At 43.2% G+C, this 25,350-nt stretch overlaps 1 protein-coding gene across 1 annotated transcript in view; it reads right to left on the bottom strand.

Annotated features, from left to right (window-relative positions):
* Positions 1-25,350, bottom strand: part of TTC8 (tetratricopeptide repeat domain 8) — a gene marked incomplete at its 3' end in the record, with an annotated part of 99,977 nt that overhangs the window by 8,744 nt on the left and 65,883 nt on the right. Inside the window, exons 9-12 of the mRNA XM_082242796.1 lie at positions 23,682-23,792; positions 22,461-22,600; positions 22,146-22,320; positions 8,322-8,444 (exon numbers count right to left, since the gene is read on the bottom strand). Of these exons, the coding sequence (XP_082098922.1) occupies positions 8,322-8,444; positions 22,146-22,320; positions 22,461-22,600; positions 23,682-23,792 (549 nt within the window). The remainder of the gene's footprint in view (positions 1-8,321; positions 8,445-22,145; positions 22,321-22,460; positions 22,601-23,681; positions 23,793-25,350) is intronic.

Below are 25,350 nucleotides of genomic sequence, written 5' to 3'. Positions count from 1 at the left end.
TATGAGGAGAGTTATAAAAAAAGTACAACCGTCTTCCCCCATAGGTCAACTGTCACTCTAATTGACCTAAATAATTGCCTAGGAGCCTGTGACCAACATTACTGCTTTCTTAAATTAGAACTACAGTGCCTTAAAAAGTATTCATACCCCTTGAAATTTTCCAAATTTTTGCCATGCTACAACCAAAAACGTAAAATGTGTCTTTTTGGGATTTTTCATGTGATAGACCAACACAACACATAGACCAAAACAATGAGGCACATCATTGTGAAGTGCAAGGGAAAATAAATGGTTTTCAACATTTTTTTTAAAAAAAATGTGAAAAGTGTGGAATTCATTTGAATCCACTACTTTGTAGAACTCCTTCCCAGCCAGTGTCATTAGTACAGTGATCTTGAAAAATGAATTATAACATATGAATGAAAAGTGCGCTTCTATAAAAAATAAACAAAAGTGACATGACATCAATTTTGATCAATGTATGAAAAACAAAACAATAGTCCAGACTGTGCAAGAATAATTCTTATAAAGTGAAAAAGTCTCTATCATCTGAATGTAAGTGGTGAACCAATATCGCCCATAGTGACAGGTGAAAAACTCCAACTGCTGGGATTGCACTGGCGTGTATTGAAGGTGCTCAAAAAGCCTCTTACCAACTAATAAATCCAATAAACGTGATATTGAATAAACCAATGGTGCAATAGTGATGGTGACACCCGGTGATGAAGATGGACGCTTACCACAAATTAGGGAGAAAAGAGCCAAAGCTGTGGTATCAGGGAATCCACTATTCAGTGGAAACGCGTCGGGGGGAGCCAGCCGTGCTGATTTTTTTAACCTGAGCATTGCTGTTTATATCACGGATGCTTGTAAGTGTTTGCCTTTTATATTTCAATAAATACTTGGGTAATGCACTATCAGTTCCCTCCTTCTTCCCATGGTGGATATTCTCCCTGAATTTCCCACTCCCGGAGGTTTTCCGGACCCATGTAGATAAGGAGCTGATTGACTCATCCATCCCATTGGGTGTCATACCATCTCTGGCCGATCAGAAATTGGATTCCCTGGTACCACAGCTTTGGCTCTTTTCTCCCTAATTTGTGGTAAGAGTCCATCTTCATCACTGGGTGTCACCATCACTATTGCACCATTGGTTTATTCAATATCACGTTTATTGGATTTATTGGTTGGTAAGAGGCTATTTGAGCACCTTCAATACACGCCAGTGCAATCCCAGCAGTTGGAGTTTTTCACCTGTCACTATGGGCGATATTGGTTCACCACTTACCTTCAGATGATAGAGACTTTTTCACTTTATAAGAATTATTCTTGCACAGTCTGGACTATTGTTTTTCATACATTGGTCAAAATTGAGGTCATGTCACTTTTGTTTATTTTTTATAGAAGCGCACTTTTATAACTTATCATTCATATGTTATAATTCATTTTTCAATATCCATACACTTCACAGTGCTGCTTTTACACCATTTACATTGGTTCGCGCACCTTTTTCACTTTTACTCATTAGTACAGTAATCGTGCATAGTATTCTAGCACTACTCCTTTGGGAGCTGCTGGTTACGGGTTCCCTGGGTTACCATTAGCAACAGCACAGCAGTTCAACATTTTCCAAGTGATTTTGGCTCAGTCAGGAAACAGTCTAGGAGCTTTGGTTTTTGTGTTTTTATTGAGAACTTGGATGGGAGAAGGGAATGAGTGGGATACTCCAACTTATATAACTATGCACAATTAGCTGGGACGACTGAATAATGCTGAGTGCGGCAAGGCCGCTGCTTCACCTAAACTGTACTGTACTGCAGAACAATCTTCGGGGTCCTTCCTGGCACCCCCTTTTTTCCTATACTTCAGGGTCAACTACACGGCACCCCCTTTACACTTCCTGTGTGAGCTAGCTCTTCGATCCCCTTGACTTCTCTAGAGTGGTCCCTCTTCCTGGGCCAGACCCTTTGGCAGGTCCCTCAGTACTCACGGACACTTTTTCCCAAGAGACTTTGCCAGCAGCTCCACCGTCAGCACTCTGGATCCTTGTCAGCTCAGCTTCACACCTGGTTCACTAGGCCGACCGCCTAAGACCACCTTCCTCACACCTTGCAGGAGGAGAGACCAGCCATCTGCCTCCTCCTGGGACTGTGCTTTCCGCCAAAGATGCCCTGTCACATGTCCCCTCCGTATTTATGGTCAATCCCAGGATGCATTGCAGGAATGCCCTCCCACTGGGACTGCCATAAATCATCATGTGTCAGTGGCTAGGTTTCCTCCACTGTCCAACAAGCTCCCTTATTGAATACAGTGGGGACACTCCCTCAGACCCAATGAATCACACCTGGAAACATGTGACAGACAAACTAACAGATCAGGCTCCCCTGATAAGCAGAAGGAGCAAATATATGCTTTTCCCTAGCACCTACCTAGGAGGGTGCTACATCATTATCACTGATTACTGACCCATGTCACTTTTGGACTCACTTTCACTGGTTACTGAGAAAAGAAGGCCTCGTCTCATCTTTACATGGCCAATTAATGGCAAAATATCAAGATGCCTCTAATAGTCTGGGCAGGAGAAAGATCTGGGCAATATTTCAGGTGATGCATAGCAAGGCAAACTATCTTAGAGAGAGTACTCTCTGTATCCTTATTATCCACACAACGCCGGTCTCAATTGCTTATAATACATGGGACATACAGGATCCCGGTTAAACTATAAGTGGGGCAGGCGGGATGCCCCAGAGGGCTCACGATGTCAACAATCTATGGCAGATTTACTCCATATGCTGTATAAGTGCCCCAAATTGGTTAGATACTGGCGTGCTTTGGTGGACATAATTAATGGTGATTTTCATACTCACATTGGCCTGGACCCTAAGATCTGCCTGTTAAGCAACATAGATAATGAGATTTTTCCACGCGGGGTTCGAACACCAATTAACAGATTGCGACCATTGCCTTAAAATGGTTTTCTCCCAGTCCCAACTCATTTGAGGAGTGGCATCTGCAGGTTAAGGATACCCTCCTGAAGGAACAACAGATCTACCGCAGATCTACCGCAAAAGGGGCACACCTAATACATTTTATAAACTTTGGGAAACATGTTACATAGTTACATAGTTAGTGAGGTTGAAAAAAGACATCAGTCCATCCAGTTCAACCTATGATGTGCGTGTGTGTTTGCTGTTAACCGTACATTGTATACCCCTGTATGTTGTGGTCTCTAAGGTGCCCATCTAATAGTTTTTTGAAACCATCAATGCTCCCTGCTGATACCACTGCTTGTGGAAGAGAATTCCACATCCTTACCGCTCTTACAGTGAAGAACCCCTTACGCATTTTAAGGTTAAACCGCCTTTCCTCTAGTTTTAGTGAGTGGCCACGTGTCATATTGTATTCCCTTACTCTGAATAGTTTGTTCCTTATGCTAGGGTCGCCAGTACAGTATTTGTACATGGATATCATATCCCCCCTCAATCGTCTCTTCTCCAGAGAGAATAGGTTCAGTGCTTGTAGTCTTTCCTCATAGCTGATGTCCTCCATTCCCCTAATTATTTTTGTTGCCCTTCTCTGGACTCTTTCCAATTCCAGCACATCCTTCCTGAGGACCGGTGCCCAGAACTGGACAGCATACTCCAGATGTGGCCGGACCAGAGTCTTGTAGAGTGGGAGAATAATCTCTTTATTTCTGGAGTGAATCCCCTTTTTTATACATCCCAGTATTCTGTTGGCTTTGCTTGCAGCGGCTTGGCATCGCATGCCACTGCCAAGCCTGTTTTCTACCAGTACCCCCAAGTCTTTTTCCATCTTAGACTCACCCAGAGGTTCCCCCCCTAGTGAGTAGCTTGCTTTCTGGTTTCTGGCCCCCAAGTGCATTACTTTACATTTTTCAACATTAAACCTCATCTGCCATGTAGTTGCCCACCCCATTATTTTGTTCAGGTCTGCTTTTAAGGTTTCCACACCCTGCATAGAAGATATTGGCATGCTTAGTTTAGTATCCTCCGCAAATACTGAGATTGTACTCGATATCCCCTCCTCTAGATCATTTATGAATAAATTAAACAGGATTGGTCCCATGGACCGAACCCTGGGGGACCCCACTTTCCACACCCGCCCAATCTGAGTACTCCCCATTAATCATCACCCTCTGGACTCTCCCCTGGAGCCAGTTCTCTATCCAGGTACTCACCTTATGGTCCATACCTACCTTCCTTAGTTTGTACAGTAAGCATTTGTGGGGAACGGTGTCAAAAGCCTTTGCAAAGTCCAGATACACCACATCCACAGGCTTCCCTTTATCTAGGTGGCAGCTCACTTCATCGTAGAAGGTTAATAGATTGGTTTGGCAAGAACGATTTTTCATGAATCCATGCTGATTACTACTAATAATACCATTTTCATTACTAAAGTCTTGTATGTGGTCCCTTAACATCCTCTCCAAAATCTTGCAGACTACAGATGTTCGGCTGACCGGCCTATAGTTACACGGGATACACCTCGGCCCCTTTTTAAATATTGGTACCACGTTGGCTTTTTTCCAATCAGCTGGCACCATACCCGTCTGTAAACGATCCTTAAAGATCAAGAATAATGGTCTGGCAATCACCTGGCTGAGCTCTTTAAGAACCCTCGGGTGCAAGCCATCCGGTCCCGGTAATTTATTTATGTTAAGTTTCTCTAGTTTAGTTTTAAGTCTGTCCTCTGTTAGCCATGGCGGCACTTCCTGAGGTGTGTTTAGTTCAGCCTTACAAGCTGGGTTAGTGTAGCCCCCCGATTCTTTTGTGAAGACTGAAGAGAAGAAATTATTTAACACTTCCGCCTTTTCTCTGTCCTCAGTGGCCATATTTCCTTTGTCGTCTTTTATGGGGCCAATGTGTTCTGGCCTCGCTTTCTTACTGTTTATATACTTAAAGAACTTCTTGGGGTTCTTTTTACTCTCCTCCGCTATATGTCTCTCGTGTTCTATTTTAGCCGCCCTGATTTCGTTTTTACATTTCTTATTACACTCTTTGTAATGCTTAAATGCTGCCAATGACCCCTCAGTCTTGTATTTTTTTAAGGCCTTTTCTTTAGCACTAATATGCATTTTTATGTTGGAGTTTAGCCACCCAGGGTTTAGTTTTGCTCTTTTAAATTTATTTCCCTTTGGAATGCACTGGTCAATCCCCTTGTTAAGTATGCTCTTGAAGCACTCCCATTTTTCCTCCGTGTTCTTTGTTCGCAGGGTTCTATCCCAATTGATATTTTCTAGCAGCGAGCGCAGTTTTGGGAAATTGGCTCTTTTGAAATTCAGTGTCCTTATATTACCCCTCTGCTTCCTATAACTGTAATTAATACTGAAACTTATTGACCTATGGTCACTGTTTCCTAAGTTGCCCCGTATTTCTATATCCGTGAGCAGGTCTGTATTGTTGGTAATCAGTAGGTCAAGTACCGCATTGTTTCTTGTCGGTGCATTCACCATCTGACCCATGAAATTGTCCTGCAAAACATTTAGGAACTGCCGAGCCTTGGCTGAGTGCGCGGTTCCTTCTGCCCAGTCTATATCTGGATAATTAAAGTCCCCCATTATAATGACATTTCCCATCCTTGCTGCCAATCCTATATGTAAAATGAGGTCCGCCTCCCCCTCCTCCCTCTGGTTGGGGGGCCTATAGCATACGCCCAATATTACCTTCCCCACCGTGCCTTCCCTTTGAAGCTCTACCCATAGGGATTCTGCCTCGTCCTTAGCTCCATTATTAATATCATCCCTCATATTTACCTGTATACTGTTCTTAATATACAGACCTACCCCTCCCCCTTTTTTACCTTCTCTATCTCTGCGATAAAGGGAATACCCCTGAATGGTCGCCATCCAGTCATGAGAGCTATCAAACCAAGTCTCAGTTATCCCCACAAAATCTAAGTCCTCCTCATACATCAGTAGCTCCAGCTCTCCCATCTTGTTGGCCAGGCTTCTGGCATTGGTATACAAACCTCTTAATTTTGACCGGTTACATATATCCTCATTTGATGTTTTTAGGCTGCTCTCTTGATTTTTTCCCATACCCACCCTGGGTATAGGAGCTCCGAACACCCTACCACTAATGCCCCCATTTCTGCCCTCTGAAACTTGTTTTCCACTGGCTAATTCTACATCTGTACCCTCCCCCCCATCACCTAGTTTAAAAGCCCCTCTAACTTTTTGGCCATCTTCTCACCGAGTATGGCTGCACCCTCCCCACTTAGGTGCAATCCGTCCCTACCAAAGAGCCGGTGGCCGACTGAGAAGTCGGCCCAGTTCTCCAGGAACCCGAAACCCTCCTTACTACACCAGCTCCTCAGCCACTTGTTAACTTCCCTAATCTCCCGCTGCCTCTCTGGTGTGGCTCGAGGTACAGGTAGTATTTCGGAAAATACTACCTTGGAGGTCCTAGTCCTCAACTTAGCGCCTAAGTCCCTGAAATCGTTTAGGACTCTCCATCTTCCTCTACTTATGTCATTTGTACCCACATGACTACCGGTACCAGGCCTAGCTCCATTTTCGCTGGCCTCTTTCAGATTATTACAGTGTGGTTAAACTTAATATGGAGATGCTTATGCGGTGCTGAACAATCCCCCCGCTGTCTTTTCCCCCCCGTTTCTTGCCCACTGGGAATCTGACCTCCATACCACTTTCACGAAAACCCAAAAGAGACAAGATTCTTCCCTTTGCACACAAATCCTCTATTGCCACTAAGATACAGGAAACGGGATAAAAGGTCCTCACGCGATGGTATAGGGTGCCATCTTTCTTGCATCGTTGTTTCCCGCAGGTATCGGATAAATGCTGGCATTGTAATGACGCCACGGGGACGATATTCCAGATTTTTTGGGAATGCCCGCTGATCAAACCGTTTTGGCAAGCGGTAGCCGGCATTATCAAACAGCTTACCAACGTGGACGTGGCGGATGATGCAGCATGTTTGTTGCACCTCACCCGACGGCCCATTAAAAAATACAAGTCCTCTCTGACTATTCAGCTTTTAAATGCTGCCAAAGCCCGCATACCCCTCTGCTGGAGATCGCCTGATGCACCCACAAGGTCTTTATGGCTTTCTAAAGTGAAGGCGCTTTGGGACATTGAAGACTTGTTGGCTACTATAATTGGGAGCAGGCTTTTCGGGACAAATGAGGGCCGTGGGACTACTTCACGTGTACGGGCGCTTACCTGCAAGAGCTCTCCGTCTCTGGCTAGGGCTCGGGGGGTGCGGGCCTGGAGACCCGGGTCTCGCCAGCCCCTTCTGCTGCCTCCTTGCTCCCTTCTCTCTTGTGCTTCTCTCCTCTTCACCCTGTCGTTCCTGCCACCTTCCCCCTACTCTCCCATCTGTATGTATCTGCACTTTCTCCCCAAGTCTGGGGTCTTCTGTAGCTTATATCCCAACTGCTTGTACATTCCCTGACTGACTCCATGGTTAGGAGTTATTGTTTCTTGCTCCTGTTCTGTACAGGAGACCGTCCGTCGGTACTACCTTGGTACCTGACACTCACAAGTTGTGTATAACTGAGGTTGTTTACTTGTCCCCCAATCCGCCAATCTTTGTTACACTTGATGTCAGTTACTGTGCACACCCGGGAGGGGACTGACCCCACCTATCTGGTCCAGTTGACTATGTTCATTTTACAGCTACTGTAACCTTTGGCAAAACAATGTTTATGATGCTGTTGTCAGATTGTACTGTTCCATTTTTACCTGATGTGCCTTACCTCTGTTTGTATTGTAACCTCTTATTAAATAAAGAATGGGGATGAAAGTATCCCATGTACAGGATTGTGGGAATTTAAAATTAATTAAAAAAGGTTTGTTCAGTCGACATGGAGGTTTAGTGAATGTTCTGTTTTCTGTATATATTTAATAATATCGATGCTTCCACGTCTTATTATTTTACAAAGTTGGTAAAGGAATTATGTGGACTAATGCTATTAGCCCCCTTGTACCATCCCTACAGTCTGAATAATCGCTTGCCTGACTAAACTAAAAGTTATTCCATGGTTGGAAGTCTACATACAATTGCATTTGAATGTCTTTGAAGTGTTTTTTCTTTGTTTGTTTGAGAACTGCAAAAACTTTAATAAAAATTATTGGCCAAAAAAAAAAAAAAGGATAATTCCCAACAACAAGAAGACTGGCTACGATAATGCATTTTACCATGTGCTAACGCATGGCATTTTTTGTGCTGCACTGCCATTCATCTAGAAGAGCACCCGAAAACACAGATGCAGCAGATGGCAATCCAGACACATGAAAAGCATCCTTGTAAGCTATGAAAAAAACGCTCCAAGTTACTAACCTGCTCAAAACGATTTTTGCGCATCTCCAGGACAGCCAGGTTATTATAAGCCTCTGCATGATCGTTGCTATTGGCCAGAGTCAGCTTGAAGCACTGATATGCCAAATTAAGGTCACCGATCCCCTAAAATAACAAACACGGGGGAGATCAATAGAAAGGGCCTATAATACAAGGATGGCAGTTATCGAATAATCAATACTACTATTCACTCCCAGCAAGGACATGCTGCTGGGATCTGAGAAATAATTAAAATTCAGAGTCATGTCCCTCAAACAAGCAATAGCTTCAAAAGGGGCCCCGTCTTAAAGGAACTGGGCCAACACTATTGCAGGGGTGAAGGGCGACGTCTCAATCAAATTTTATCCCTATCCTCCCTTACACACCAAGAAGAAAAGTCAGGAAAACTGGTTTGTTTATTAGCACGAGTTTTAATTATTTTCTGAATATAGCTCTATAATCTCAAAATAGGCCAGGGAATGGGCAAACACGGAACCTAATGGACTTGACCAGCTACCTCTTCTTTATACTTCCTTCCCCCCACCCTTTCTTTTAAAGCCCCGTACACACGTACCGATGGTCGGCTTACAAATGTTCCTCTTTTCTCCCCGGGATGTCGGTGTCTGCTGAAAAGTGCAAAGACAGCACAAGGACAGCACAAGAATTTTGTCCGCCGACTGCAGAAGTGATGTCATGTAATGGTTAACTTTCCCTGTGTTTTCTATTTTCTGAGCATGCCCAGTCTTGCAAATCTGCGGTCTGTCGGCCGAATTGTGTACTGACAGGCGAACAATCGTCCGTTCTGGTGTCGGCATACAAATATTTTCATGTTTGCAAGAAAGACTTTTGTCCTCGGATTGTGCGCAGACATCTGTTGGAGGCACCATACTAACACGCGTACAATCGGCAGATCCTTCGTCCACCGACGTTTGTATGCCGACGATCGGTACGTGTGTACGGGGCTTTACACACTCTTCTGTGGCCGATTTAGGTGATAATTAAACTCACTTGGTGCCTTATGCGCAATAAATTAGCCTCAGAACCTGTGTAAGTCATATATGTGTTCGGGTTTAAAGGGATGAGGTGGCAACCCTACCCTACACTGTACCTTTAAATTAAACAGAGATCTAGGGAGACCCTTGTCCATCCTCACTGGGCTCTATACAGTTTTTACCTTATTACTGATTCTTTCAGTGTTTTAGAGTCAACACTTTCTTGTATTGTGGACCTTAAAGTATAACTAAAAGGCAAAAGTTTTTTTTTAGTTTTGAATGGAGTGGAGAGAGACTAGAACCCCCGTCAGTTTTTATTGGTGTCTGTGCCCCCGTTAAGGAGGTTCACCCTCTTCATTTGTTCGGTTTACAATTAATATTGAAAATAAAAGAAAATCCCAAATTGTGGGTTGTCCCCAGAAAAGTAAAAGCGAGGAAATCTACCTATGGGGACACTAGTTCTGGTGACCTGGGGGGTTCCCAAGGAATTCCCTTGATTTTCAGGGATTTCCTCTCACTTCCTGTTTGGAAATGGGACAGGAAGTGAAGGGAAATCTTCCCAATGAGATAAAGGGCAAAAAAAAAAAACCTGACAGGAGGTTAGAACTAGAGATGCACCGAAATTACGGCGGCTGAAACATATCGGCTGAAAATTGTGTTTTTAGAGAAAAATGGACCGATAATGGCGGCGAAAACGCATGTCATTTTGCCGTTAATTTACTGTGCTTATGGTGTGTTTTTCATAGGTCATGTGACTCAAAAACCACATCAAAAACGTAACAGGAGCATTAGTGATGCGTTCTTGCTGCCTTTTCAGTGCCGGTTCACATTAGTGCGATCCAAGAGATCGCATGTAATTCGGAGCGCACTGCTCCTAAATTACATGCGATCTCTGTGTGGTGCAAATTTCACCCATTCAGTTTGTATGGCTGAATTCGCACTGCAATTGCACTAAACACGCACATGACCCTTTTTTTTTATCCGCAGTAGAATCAGATCGCATGGTGGTTCACACTAGTGCGATCCGATTCTGTGCAAACTTGCAGATCGCACTGCGATATGCGATCTCAACTGGGGGTGTCGTTAACTTTTAATTGACACCCCCTGTGTATCGCATATGGCAGTGTGAACTGCCAGGGGTGCGGATGCGATGCGGGAACACGCTGCATATTCGCAGCGTTCCCGCATCGCACAAATGTGAACCGGGACTCAATCCATTTTAATTGGTGCATTTTTACTGACTATAAATGCAGCAAGCAAGACTTTTAAACACCACAACAGAAGCACAACGGACCAGTGTAGACATACAATTTAAAGGGATGCATTTTTCTTGAGCTTTTCTTGGCCGACAATTTCATAGTTATTTAAATTCATGATCTGAATTATTAAGTCGAATAGAATACAATTATATATACAAAAATAGGATTTTTATACTTACCCTAAAATCAATTTCTCTGGAGTTCATTGACAGACACAGCACTCTATATTCAGAACCATAGGGTTATATCGCCCCCTACAGGAGTAGGACACTAGGCAGAAAAAAGACTTGGCTATGCCTATGGGCAGTCCTAGCTGGTATACGTCCCCCCTCTGCTATAGGCCTTCAGTTTTTTTTCTGCCAAGTCAGGAGTAAGGACCTAGTTCCCTGCTGGGATCTCTCGTTTTTAGCACTTTTTCCCTTTTTTAATTGGCATTTTTTCTCCCCCCCTTTTTTTTTTTATTTCTGTGAGATTCGGGCTGGATAGCTAGATCCAGTGGTCCCCCCAGTCTGGCCAGCGAGCACGCGCAGACCAGAGCTCCACGCTGGGTTGTCTGTGACATAGCCCCACTGGACAGGTGCTGGCCTGCAAGTTAAATCCCTCGTGAGGTTGCATATGACTATGGAGCGCTGTGTCCGTCAATGAACGAAAGAGTAATAAAGATTTGTTTTAAAAACTGTCAATTTTCTGTTTTGGCATCAAAATTTCTATTGGGTGCACCTCTAGTTATAATGCTTCCTTACTCTATCCAAAATGAAAAAAACGAATTGCTTAAAGTTCTACTTTAATGTCATGCTTGTATTCTGTGAACAGATTATATACATACTGTATATTACGTGGACTTCCTGTACTTCAGAACCAAAAAAGGTTCCCCTTGGGTGGGACTTTTAAGGCACCAAATTTAGACGACAAATAAAGTAAGTAAAATGTAAGAAACTTTATTATCTTATACAAAAGAATAAAAACAATAGGCAAGCTGTAAAATACTCCACATGAACCAGTGCAACTTGGACCACTGAACCCCCGGGTTTGACCCGACGCGTTTCGGAGTATGAATTAACTCCTTCCTCAGGGGTGCCCTTGGAGGGTGGTCTGTAGATAATTATCATAAAACAATTAATTATCACATATTGCAAAAAACATACAATGCATTGAGGGTTAACATGTGTAATCTACTTACATAGTTCACTGTAATGGGAGGTATGGATAGCCTGCCTCAGAGTTAAAAGCAAAGGGTGAGCATGCCAACGTTGTCCACTAGGGGTGCCTTCTGGTTATCCTAGAGAGTCTAGGGGTCTTGGATGAACTCCTGGATCCAGGTGGTCAGCAACCGTCCGCTAGCTAGTCTCAGTCAGAGGCTAGATGGGAGCAGCTGGAACCTATTCACAGCAGTTCTGCTGAACAAAAATTCGAGCAATTAACCAAAATGTATGCTCAAACAGAAATAGAAAAATATATATCAAAAAGTGCCCAAACATCGCTCAAAAACGTCCATGAAAGCAGACAGCCATCAATGTTATAAGGTACATGGAGAACATAATGTAAGGGAATAAATGCTAGACTGTAAAGTCAAACGCATATAAAAAAATCCCATATAATCAAAAAAGCTTGCAACATTGTCACAATGGAGCAGAGTGTCTTGTTTGTAAAGACGTTGCAATGTATCTGCTTGGTACAGGTAACTAGAGGCTGTCATCATGGATAGAGCTGGGCAAAGTAATGTTGAAGAGCAGGCTAAATTTCTTACCTATAGCCAGAGCGGTTCAAATATCCCCGATGGATGTTGGAGCATGAAAGATCCTGCGTGTCCGGCGAGGGAGCAAGCAGCTCTCATGCCGGACAGGCAGGACTTTAAAGGCAGCGCCATCAGCTGAAACGATCATCAGCTGGATGACGCCGCTTGCTCAGCTGATTGCCAATAAGGTTCCCTGAAACGCAGCCGCCGCACACGCCCCCAACCGGAAGTGATCCGGCGGGAGTGCGGACGGCCGATGCGTTCCACCGGCACGGGATACGCTCTGTCTGCGTGGAACGCAAACAGAGTGTAATGAGCATGCGTCACCAATCTCAGGTAGAGATCGGGATGGAAGATGCATGCATCTCAAGCGGACGCCACTAGGTGGTGTCCGCTGTCACCGTGCCAGGCTGCTACCAAAGCGATTCCAGAGAGCAAGGAAAATTCTCTCTGGAAGGCAACTGCTGATCACGTCCAGGAGTGTCCAGGAAAAAAAGGGCATATCTTTGTATCAAAAATCTAAAGCGAAGGAGATTACAGTCTACTGAGCCTAGAGTTGTCCAGGGTTCAGTAGTCCTCTCATAAGTGTGCATAGGTATCGACTATATAAATACATAAGTGTAACCAGAACAAATTCAAGGGGCTTGTCCCCTAAAGTGGCAAAGTGGGACATGCTACACCATTTGTTACAAATGCGAGGCTATCAAGACAGAATGCAGATAATACATCAAAGACATATGAAAAAAGAGGGAAGGAAAGGGGGAAGGGGGGAAAGGAAGGGTAGACAACCAAAAATAGGAAAACGAATAAACAAAAAAGGGGGAGGGAGAGAGGCCCACTTCTTAAGCCTGTTAAAAGGTCACTTTTGGGATAAAGCAGATTTATCCACAAATATAATGAAGGCAGTCTTGTCACGGGCCTATTTTTCCATGCCTCCAGAGGTAAATCCCTCAAGAAATGGTCTGAAGGATATTTGATCGTTGAGTCCTGGTGGTTCAGTTGCTCTCAAGCGGTATATCCATCGTAACTCCATTTGGAGGAGGGTCTTATTCCAGTCCCCTCCTCTGGGGTTAGGATGTATCCTGTCCAAGATCAAAAATTTGATCTTGGGGATTCTATCTGGGTGGACTAAAGCGGCGTGGCGTCCAAGTGGCAAATCAGGGTCACGTGTTGTAATACTTTTTATGTGTCTACATGCTCGTTTCGTAAATTCAAGTTTGGTCTTGCCAACATAAAAACAGCCGCACCCACAGAGGAGCAAGTATACCACTCCATGGGTGCGGCAGTTGGCAAAGTGTTGTGGCCTAAAGACCTGTCCGTTGGGCAAAATTGGGTTTTTGCTTGTATACATGTATCTACAATACTTGCATGTTCCACATATAAAGGTTCCTTTGAATTTACAGTGATCTTTGCCTCTATTGGCTATAAATTCACTTTGTACGAGTTGATCTCTCAGGGCAGGCACCTTTTTATAGGTGAGTTGAGGATATGCCGCCACATGTTTGCCCACGATAGGATCGAGAGAGAGCATGTGCCAATATCTCGTCAGAATTTTCTTAATTTGAGGATGTTGTTCTGAATATTTTGTGATGATTCTCAGGCTGTTATCGATGGGTTTAGGGGTCTTAGGAATCAACAGTTGTGCTCTATCAATAGCTAGTGCTTTTTTATATGCTTTTTTCAAAGTAGTTTTTGTGTAGCCTCTAGCTAAGAGTCTACATCGCAGATCGTCTGCCGCTTTTTGAAAACTGGCAGAGTCAGTGCAATTTCGTCTAGCACGAAAATATTGGCCATAGGGGATTGAGCAAACCAGATTGTGTGGGTGGAAGCTCGAGGCGTGGAGTATGGTGTTTCCAGCAGTGGGCTTTCGATAAAGCCCACTGTGGAGAACACCATCGTCGCCCTTGTGGATCTCCACATCCAAGAAGGTGACTTGGCGCATGTCGTAATTCATGGTAAAGTTCAAGTTGAATTCATTTTTGTTCATCCTGTCCATCCATTTCTCCAAAAGGTCTACTGGTCCATGCCAAAGCATGAACACATCATCGATGTAGCGGACCCACATTATAATGTGGTCCGTATACATCGTGGTGTCATCATCGTGCAGGAGAGCGTGTTCCCACTCCCCCAGGTACAGATTGGCGTAGGATGGGGCACAGCATGTGCCCATCGCTACGCCCTGCACCTGGAGGTAGTGGGAACCGTTAAACGTAAACACGTTATGTGTTAGTATAAATTGTAGGATGGACAGGATGAATTCACCGTAGGCATTCAAACTTTGTCCTTGCATTAATGTATGTCTTATTGCTGCCAAACCCTGGTCATGCGGGATGGAACTATATAAGGCCTCGACGTCTATTGTGACCAGTAGACAATTGTCGGGAACCACCACATTTTGTATTTGTTGTAAGAAATGTATTGTGTCTCGCACATGAGATGGTAATGCAACTACAAAAGGTTTTAAGAACGTGTCGACTAATTTACTCGCATTATCTGTCACCGAACCCCTCCCCGAGATAATAGGACGCCCTGGTGGATTGGTGGCGTCCTTGTGTATCTTGGGGAGGGCGTAAAAAGTAGGGGTAACAGGGAAGGCAGTGCGGACATATTCCCAGGTGTGCTTGGGAATGATTGTATTGAGATACGCCATGTCAACAATCTTGTAGAATTCCAGCTGGTATTTGGTAACAATATCAGCTGGAATTCTCCTATACCACCTAGGGTTCCTCAAAATCTTTAGACACATTGCAACATAGTCGCCATTATTCATGACGACAACGTTGCCGCCCTTGTCAGCTTGCTTTATCGTGACCGATGAGTTTTGTTCGAGTTTTTGAATCGCTAACTTTTGGTTGAAAGTAATATTGGTTTTAACTGGTTTTTTGATATTAAGCTTTTCAATCTCCTTGGTCACGAGTTTGACAAAGGTGGCAACGTGTGGATTGGAAGTTTGGGGGAATTTGTCAGATTTTTTCTTAAGAGACAGATCGTGGCCCATGGATGTCGACTTGTGTGGGTCAACACCTGCCAATAAGGAAGGCAGGTCTACCCGGTCAATTAAGTCTTCGCTTTCCTCAAGTAATGAAATTAATGTGTCAAGAATTGGGTCTTTTTGGGATTGCAAGGTCTCTATGATCTTATTACTGTTAAATTGAATTTTAAAGTTCAATTTCCGAGCGAAAAGGTGCAAATCTTTGATGAAATCGAACCTATCCAATTTCATGCTAGGACAGAAACTGAGGCCTTTGGACAAAACCTCAATTTCATCTGGGGATAGGGTGTAATCTGATAAATTGATAACGGATAAATCGGTGCATGCAGGACTGGGAATGGATTGGTTTGTGGATGGAGGTGCCAATGTGCCACATTGGCACCTCCATCCACAAACCAATCCATTCCCAGTCCTGCATGCACCGATTTATCCGTTATCAATTTATCAGATTACACCCTATCCCCAGATGAAATTGAGGTTTTGTCCAAAGGCCTCAGTTTCTGTCCTAGCATGAAATTGGATAGGTTCGATTTCATCAAAGATTTGCACCTTTTCGCTCGGAAATTGAACTTTAAAATTCAATTTAACAGTAATAAGATCATAGAGACCTCGCAATCCCAAAAAGACCCAATTCTTGACACATTAATTTCATTACTTGAGGAAAACGAAGACTTAATTGACCGGGTAGACCTGCCTTCCTTATTGGCAGGTGTTGACCCACACAAGTCGACATCCATGGGCCACGATCTGTCTCTTAAGAAAAAATCTGACAAATTCCCCCAAACTTCCAATCCACACGTTGCCACATTTGTCAAACTCGTGACCAAGGAGATTGAAAAGCTTAATATCAAAAAACCAGTTAAAACCAATATTACTTTCAACCAAAAGTTAGCGATTCAAAAACTCGAACAAAACTCATCGGTCACGATAAAGCAAGCTGACAAGGGCGGCAACGTTGTCGTCATGAATAATGGCGACTATGTTGCAATGTGTCTAAAGATTTTGAGGAACCCTAGGTGGTATAGGAGAATTCCAGCTGATATTGTTACCAAATACCAGCTGGAATTCTACAAGATTGTTGACATGGCGTATCTCAATACAATCATTCCCAAGCACACCTGGGAATATGTCCGCACTGCCTTCCCTGTTACCCCTACTTTTTACGCCCTCCCCAAGATACACAAGGACGCCACCAATCCACCAGGGCGTCCTATTATCTCGGGGAGGGGTTCGGTGACAGATAATGCGAGTAAATTAGTCGACACGTTCTTAAAACCTTTTGTAGTTGCATTACCATCTCATGTGCGAGACACAATACATTTCTTACAACAAATACAAAATGTGGTGGTTCCCGACAATTGTCTACTGGTCACGATAGACGTCGAGGCCTTATATAGTTCCATCCCGCATGACCAGGGTTTGGCAGCAATAAGACATACATTAATGCAAGGACAAAGTTTGAATGCCTACGGTGAATTCATCCTGTCCATCCTACAATTTATACTAACACATAACGTGTTTACGTTTAACGGTTCCCACTACCTCCAGGTGCAGGGCGTAGCGATGGGCACATGCTGTGCCCCATCCTACGCCAATCTGTACCTGGGGGAGTGGGAACACGCTCTCCTGCACGATGATGACACCACGATGTATACGGACCACATTATAATGTGGGTCCGCTACATCGATGATGTGTTCATGCTTTGGCATGGACCAGTAGACCTTTTGGAGAAATAGATGGACAGGATGAACAAAAATGAATTCAACTTGAACTTTACCATGAATTACGACATGCGCCAAGTCACCTTCTTGGATGTGGAGATCCACAAGGGCGACGATGGTGTTCTCCACAGTGGGCTTTATCGAAAGCCCACTGCTGGAAACACCATACTCCACGCCTCGAGCTTCCACCCACACAATCTGGTTTGCTCAATCCCCTATGGCCAATATTTTCGTGCTAGACGAAATTGCACTGACTCTGCCAGTTTTCAAAAAGCGGCAGACGATCTGCGATGTAGACTCTTAGCTAGAGGCTACACAAAAACTACTTTGAAAAAAGCATATAAAAAAGCACTAGCTATTGATAGAGCACAACTGTTGATTCCTAAGACCCCTAAACCCATCGATAACAGCCTGAGAATCATCACAAAATATTCAGAACAACATCCTCAAATTAAGAAAATTCTGACGAGATATTGGCACATGCTCTCTCTCGATCCTATCGTGGGCAAACATGTGGCGGCATATCCTCAACTCACCTATAAAAAGGTGCCTGCCCTGAGAGATCAACTCGTACAAAGTGAATTTATAGCCAATAGAGGCAAAGATCACTGTAAATTCAAAGGAACCTTTATATGTGGAACATGCAAGTATTGTAGATACATGTATACAAGCAAAAACCCGATTTTGCCCAACGGACAGGTCTTTAGGCCACAACACTTTGCCAACTGCCGCACCCATGGAGTGGTATACTTGCTCCTCTGTGGGTGCGGCTGTTTTTATGTTGGCAAGACCAAACTTGAATTTACGAAACGAGCATGTAGACACATAAAAAGTATTACAACACGTGACCCTGATTTGCCACTTGGACGCCACGCCGCTTTAGTCCACCCAGATAGAATCCCCAAGATCAAATTTTTGATCTTGGACAGGATACATCCTAACCCCAGAGGAGGGGACTGGAATAAGACCCTCCTCCAAATGGAGTTACGATGGATATACCGCTTGAGAGCAACTGAACCACCAGGACTCAACGATCAAATATCCTTCAGACCATTTCTTGAGGGATTTACCTCTGGAGGCATGGAAAAATAGGCCCGTGACAAGACTGCCTTCATTATATTTGTGGATAAATCTGCTTTATCCCAAAAGTGACCTTTTAACAGGCTTAAGAAGTGGGCCTCTCTCCCTCCCCCTTTTTTGTTTATTCGTTTTCCTATTTTTGGTTGTCTACCCTTCCTTTCCCCCCTTCCCCCTTTCCTTCCCCCTTTTTTCATATGTCTTTGATGTATTATCTGCATTCTGTCTTGATAGCCTCGCATTTGTAACAAATGGTGTAGCATGTCCCACTTTGCCACTTTAGGGGACAAGCCCCTTGAATTTGTTCTGGTTACACTTCTGTATTTATATAGTCGATACCTATGCACACTTATGAGAGGACTACTGAACCCTGGACAACTCTAGGCTCAGTAGACTGTAATCTCCTTCGCTTTAGATTTTTGATACAAAGATATGCCCTTTTTTTCCTGGACACTCCTGGACGTGATCAGCAGTTGCCTTCCAGAGAGAATTTTCCTTGCTCTCTGGAATCGCTTTGGTAGCAGCCTGGCACGGTGACAGCGGACACCACCTAGTGGCGTCCGCTTGAGATGCATGCATCTTCCATCCCGATCTCTACCTGAGATTGGTGACGCATGCTCATTACACTCTGTTTGCGTTCCACGCAGACAGAGCGTATCCCGTGCCGGTGGAACGCATCGGCCGTCCGCACTCCCGCCGGATCACTTCCGGTTGGGGGCGTGTGCGGCGGCTGCGTTTCAGGGAACCTTATCGGCAAGCGGCGTCATCCAGCTGATGATCGTTTCAGCTGATGGCGCTGCCTTTAAAGTCCTGCCTGTCCGGCATGAGAGCTGCTTGCTCCCTCGCCGGACACGCAGGATCTTTCATGCTCCAACATCCATCGGGGATATTTGAACCGCTCTGGCTATAGGTAAGAAATTTAGCCTGCTCTTCAACATTACTTTGCCCAGCTCTATCCATGATGACAGCCTCTAGTTACCTGTACCAAGCAGATACATTGCAACGTCTTTACAAACAAGACACTCTGCTCCATTGTGACAATGTTGCAAGCTTTTTTGATTATATGGGATTTTTTTATATGCGTTTGACTTTACAGTCTAGCATTTATTCCCTTACATTATGTTCTCCATGTACCTTATAACATTGATGGCTGTCTGCTTTCATGGACGTTTTTGAGCGATGTTTGGGCACTTTTTGATATATATTTTTCTATTTCTGTTTGAGCATACATTTTGGTTAATTGCTCGAATTTTTGTTCAGCAGAACTGCTGTGAATAGGTTCCAGCTGCTCCCATCTAGCCTCTGACTGAGACTAGCTAGCGGACGGTTGCTGACCACCTGGATCCAGGAGTTCATCCAAGACCCCTAGACTCTCTAGGATAACCAGAAGGCACCCCTAGTGGACAACGTTGGCATGCTCACCCTTTGCTTTTAACTCTGAGGCAGGCTATCCATACCTCCCATTACAGTGAACTATGTAAGTAGATTACACATGTTAACCCTCAATGCATTGTATGTTTTTTGCAATATGTGATAATTAATTGTTTTATGATAATTATCTACAGACCACCCTCCAAGGGCACCCCTGAGGAAGGAGTTAATTCATACTCCGAAACGCGTCGGGTCAAACCCGGGGGTTCAGTGGTCCAAGTTGCACTGGTTCATGTGGAGTATTTTACAGCTTGCCTATTGTTTTTATTCTTTTGTATAAGATAATAAAGTTTCTTACATTTTACTTACTTTATTTGTCGTCTAAATTTGGTGCCTTAAAAGTCCCACCCAAGGGGAACCTTTTTTGGTTGTGATTTCCATTTTGGGGATGTGGCACCTTGGGGACTATACAGCATGAGCAACATTTCTTTCCTGTACTTCAGGCACATCTCAGATTTGTATAATTTTCTATACCTACAGTATCTCACAAAAGTGAGTACACCCCTCACATTTTTGTAAAAATGTTATTATATATTTTCATGTGACAACACTGAAGAAATGACTATTTGCAACAATGTAAAGTAGTTAATGTACAGTTGTATAACAGTGAAAATTTGCTGTCCCCTCAAAATAACTCAACAAAACAGCCATATTGTCTAAACCGCTGGCAACAAAAGTGAGTACACCCCTAAGTGAAAATGCCCAAATTGGGCCCAATTAGCCATTTTCCCTCTCCGGTGTCATGTGACTCATTAGTGTTACAAGGTCTCAGGTGTGAATGGGGAGCAGGTGTGTTAAATTTGGTGTTATCGCTATCACTCTCTCACTGGAAGTTCAATATGGCACCTCATGCAAAGAGCTCTCTGAGGATCTGAAAAAAATATTTGTTGCTCTACATAAAGATGGCCTAGGCTATAAGAATATTGCCAAGACCCTGAAACTGAGCTGCAGCACAGTAGCCAAGATCATACAGTGGTTTAACAGGACAGGTTATTCTCAGAACAGTCCTCGCCATGGTCGACCAAAGAAGTTGAGTGTACATGCTCCGTGTCATAGCCAGAAGGTTGTCTTTGGCAAATAGACGTATGAGTGCTGCCAGCATTTTTGTAGAGGTTGAAGGGGTGGGGGGTCAGCCTGTCAGTGCTCAGACCATACGTCGCACACTGCATCAAAATGGTCTGCATGGCGTCCCAGAAGGAAGCCTCTTCTAAAGATAAAGCACAAGGAAGCCCACAAATAGTTTGCTGAAGACAAGCAGAAATTGACACTGGAACCATGTCCTGTGGTCTGATGAGACCAAGCTAAACGTATTTGGTTCAGATGGTGTCAAGCGTGTGTGGCGGCAACCAGGTGAGGAGTACAAAGACAAGTGTGTCTTGCCTACAGTCAAGCATGGTGGTGGGAGTGTCATGGTCTGGGGCTGCATTAGTGCTTCCAGCACTGGGGAGCTACAATTCATTGAGGGAACCATGAATAGCAAGATGTACTGTGACATACTGAAGCAGAGCATGATCCCCTCCCTTTGGAGGCTGGGCTGCAGGGCAGTATTCCAACGTGATAAGGACCCCAAACACACCTCTAAGACTATGACTGCCTTGCTAAAGAAGCTGAGGGTAAAGGTGATGGACTGGCCAAGCATGTCTCTAGACCTAAACCCTATTGAGCATCTGTGGGACATCCTCAAACGGAAGGTGGAGGAGCGCAAGGTCTCTAACATCCACCAGCTCTGTGATGTCGTCATGGAGGAGTGGAAGAGGACTCCAGTGGAAACCTGTGAAGCTCTGGTGAACTCCACGCCCAAGAGGGTTAAGGCAGTGCTGGAAAATAATGGTGGCCACACAAAATATTGACACTTTGGGCCCAATTTGGAGGTGTTTATTAGGGGTGTACTCCATTTTGTTGCCAGCGGTATAGACATGAAAGGCTGTGTGTTGAGTTATTTTGAGGGGACAGCAAATTTACATTGTTATACAAGCTGTACACTCACTACTTTACATTGTAGCAAAGTGTCATTTCTTCAGTGTTGTCACATAAAAAGATAAAAATATTTAGAAAAATGTGAGGGGTGTATTCACTTTTGTGAGATACTGTAAATCTTTTTGCTCTTCTTATGTAATGTCATGTGCTCACTATGGGAGAAGATTTACTAAAACTGGAGCACACAGAATCTGCTGCAGCTGAGCATAGTAACCAATCAGCTTCCAACATCAGCTTGTTCATTCAGGCTTTGACAATAAAACCTGGAAGCTGATTGGTTACTATGCACAGCTGCAGCAGATTCTGTGTGCTCCAGTTTTAGTAAATCTTCCCCGTGTGTATTTTACGTAAAAAAGGATCCCTCTGTTTTTTTTGTACCATACCTGAGTCTTCCACCATGATGTAGCTGAAAACACATCAAAGCACAGATTTATAAAAGGAACCTATATAAATATACATATGGGAGCTGCTAATGTCAACACGATTTTAAAGCTCAGGCTTCTGAGGCTGTCATCCCAATCCCTTGCTTTACTAAGTCACTGAGCGGAAGCAAGCATGTGATGATCAAGTGTCCCAACACTCCTCTAGCTGGATACTTAACATCGACACTCATGCTAGTTGAATTTCCATCTGTGTACCCACCACAGCAACATGCCCCAGATTGTACCAAACATCTGCCAACTCCTCGTCATTCTCAGCCAGGGACAGAGCTCTCTCAAATGATGTCAGGATCATGTCATATTGTTGAGCGTAGAAGCAGCACAGGCCCAGGTTGTTAAACAGCTGGCAGTTATAGACTCCCATCTGAAGGAGCCGCCTGTGGGGACAATAGGAGACCTTCAATTACTACTTATTACAAGATGGCAGCCATTACATCAGTATTGCTGTAAAGGTTACGAATGCACCATAAACACCCCATAGATAGGGTCACTTCCAAGCACCCATAAATCTGCTGACCTGTAATATCGCAGAGCAATCTCTGGCTGGTCTGTGTAGAAATGGCTACTTCCAATGCATGCAATGGCTTCCACATGGGTGTTGTCTTGTTTAAGGACCTCCTTGTAGTATTCAGCAGATGAGGTTAGGTTATTCATTTCCTAGATGATAAGAATGAAAATTTATTGCGGCTTTCCTGCCAAACTACCACCAGAACAAGCGTTTTCCCTGTACATCGGAAAACAGAAGGTGGACGCGCCGCACACCGGAACCAAACCACTATACAGAGAGGTGAATATATGGCTTCATCCCAAGCTCTTCCCGATTGCTCCCCTCTGACATATTTTCGCCCTGCCTATGGGGGGGGGGGGGGATCATTGAGAGTTCTGTATAGTGGCTGGCTTTCTGTTGTATGGTGCTTCCACCTTCAGTCTTCTGATTTGGTTTTGCTAAGACACAGAGCGGGGCTCGGCCCCAACCCCAGCTCCCTTGTCACTGGCTAAGATTGAAAGCAGCGGAAGCCAATTGCTCCCACTGCCGTTTCTCAGCCAATGAGGAGGCAGAGAGGCAGGAGAGCAGCTGCACATGGCTGGATCGTGATCAGGCTCATGAAAGCATTAGGGGCCTGCAAAGGTAGCTGCATACTGAAGGTTAGAAAATTCTTCAGTTTTTAGTACCACTTGAACATGTATGCAACGTTCATATAATGATCTTTAGTCTTTGCTGATAGGTATACTTTAAGACAGCCTACTTTAAGACAGCCTTTCTCAACCTTTACAACACAGAGGAAGCCTGGAAATGTCTTTCTGGTCTCAGAGAACCCCTGCTAAAAATGACAATATCTACAACTCATGATACATTAGTGTGATAGTCAGTGGGAAGGATGCTCCTTAAACTTGTGGTCATTGGGAAAAATTAACCCATACAGATAGCTAAGATCAATGGTGTCAGTGAGAACTTATCTGAGAGGCAGAAATTGCTCAAGGAATCCCCTAGCAACCTCTGGAGAAACCATAGGGTTCCATGGAAGCCTGGTTGAGAAGCCCCGCTTCAAGGCTTTTCCAGCTAAAAATCTGAATATACAGGGCTTCAAAAACAAAGAAATGTAAGACATCTGATGGGACTTTAAACCGTAACTGCTGAAATCCTCCTCTATATTCCATACAGTACAGAGGTCAGCTCTGAGACCAAATCTAGAATTCCCTAGGAAGTATAAAAAAATAAGAGCAGCGTGACCCCCACCTCGTGGATCCGTGCCACTGCACATAGGAGGGTCACTTCCTTTGGAAAGTGGTCTAACCCTTGTTTAAAAAGGGAAAGAGCCGTCAAAGGTTGGTCCATCCGTACATACACCTGAAAAAAAGAGAAAAAAAAAGAAAAATGTCATGGGGCTTAATCATGTAGCTCACAAAATAAAAGAGAACTGTAGTTCTAGACCAGGGGTGTCCAACCTTTTGACCTTCTTTGCCAGATTGGAAAAAGAGGAATCGTTTTGGGCTGCACATGACACTATATAGATACATATAGATAATGTACCTATCTAAAGTAATAAAATGTTATTATTTTGTAATTTTTATTTTGTGATTTTTGTTTATTATAAAAGAGGGCAACATAAAGCTAATGCAAGATTTAATAGAAGAAAAAGAAAAACACAGAAAAAAGAAGAAAAAGAAAAACACAGAAAAAAGAAAAGAAAGAAGAGAAAGAAGAGAAAGAAGAGAAAGAAGAAGAAGATTTCAACTATATTTATAGAGTAAAGTCTGCACCACGTGAACTAACTATTTAACCATCACTATAAAAACCTGTAGCTAGGGACAATAAAAAACATATTCAAATAAGGAGATTAATAAAATTACTCAAAATAGAAAATGAAATAAAAAAATAAAAAAAATACAAATATGTAGTGTCATATATATACATACATACACATTTGTATATGTCGGGCCTGTTGGGGGTTATTAAAATAATAATAGGTAAAAAGAAAAATGATTTTAAAAGCCATGTATATTTCATATTATGCATATAAGAGATTCTGAACAGGATGGCGTCCATCTTGTTTTTAAGGTGAAACAAAGTTCATATATATACTTGTTAAACAAAATGTCTCGTACAAGCTTACAAGAGAGCATAGAATTTCAACAATAGGGTCCTATACTTTCAGCAGACATTTATATTTTCTTTTGTCATAAATAAGCTTATACATTGACATCTCTATCAGATAACAGATGTTAAGGGGATGGTAGTGTCAGTCTGTCTATAAGTATTTAACAATAGACAATGGCTCAGTGTTTTTCAGCATACATTTAAAGATGAACCATATAAGTTTTTATAGATACATTATCATATGTGAGAAGATATTAGCTATAATTATGTCATTATATTATGTAAGGCATATACATATATATTTAGGAATGTTATATCACATTTTGGGTTTATATTCTCAGTAATAATCTTACTTAGAATTCTTTTTCTAATAAGTGTAAAGACATGTGTATCTCGTTACTAATTACCTCATTTCAGAGAAGTTTGTGTGTAGGTCTGGTGTAAGTTTTTATGACACTATAGATCTTCCTATCCTAGTCTGGATGTCTGACAGTTGTGTCACAAGTCAAATAAGTAATTGCTTTTCACTAGCCGACAGGTCAATAGGTCATCAGATAACAAATTGTTTTAATTATATTAAATACAAAATCTAATGAACGGTACAATACTGCCCTCTGGAGACGAAATACCAGGTGCAGTCTTGAGATAATTTGAGATATTCCAATATAAAAATATTATATTGTGTTAAATAATATAATTATTGAAATGGCATTACTTGCCAAGATGAATAATGGAAATACAGGTGGACATTTATGTATGTACTGGGAGTCTGGAGAAAGTTTTATGTTGTGTTATATGATTAATCTCA

The sequence above is a fragment of the Pelophylax lessonae genome (assembly GCF_965119305.1).
Source record: "Pelophylax lessonae genome assembly, chromosome: 13".
Classification (NCBI taxonomy): domain Eukaryota; kingdom Metazoa; phylum Chordata; class Amphibia; order Anura; family Ranidae; genus Pelophylax; species Pelophylax lessonae.
This window is presented reverse-complemented; position numbering and strand designations above follow the sequence as displayed.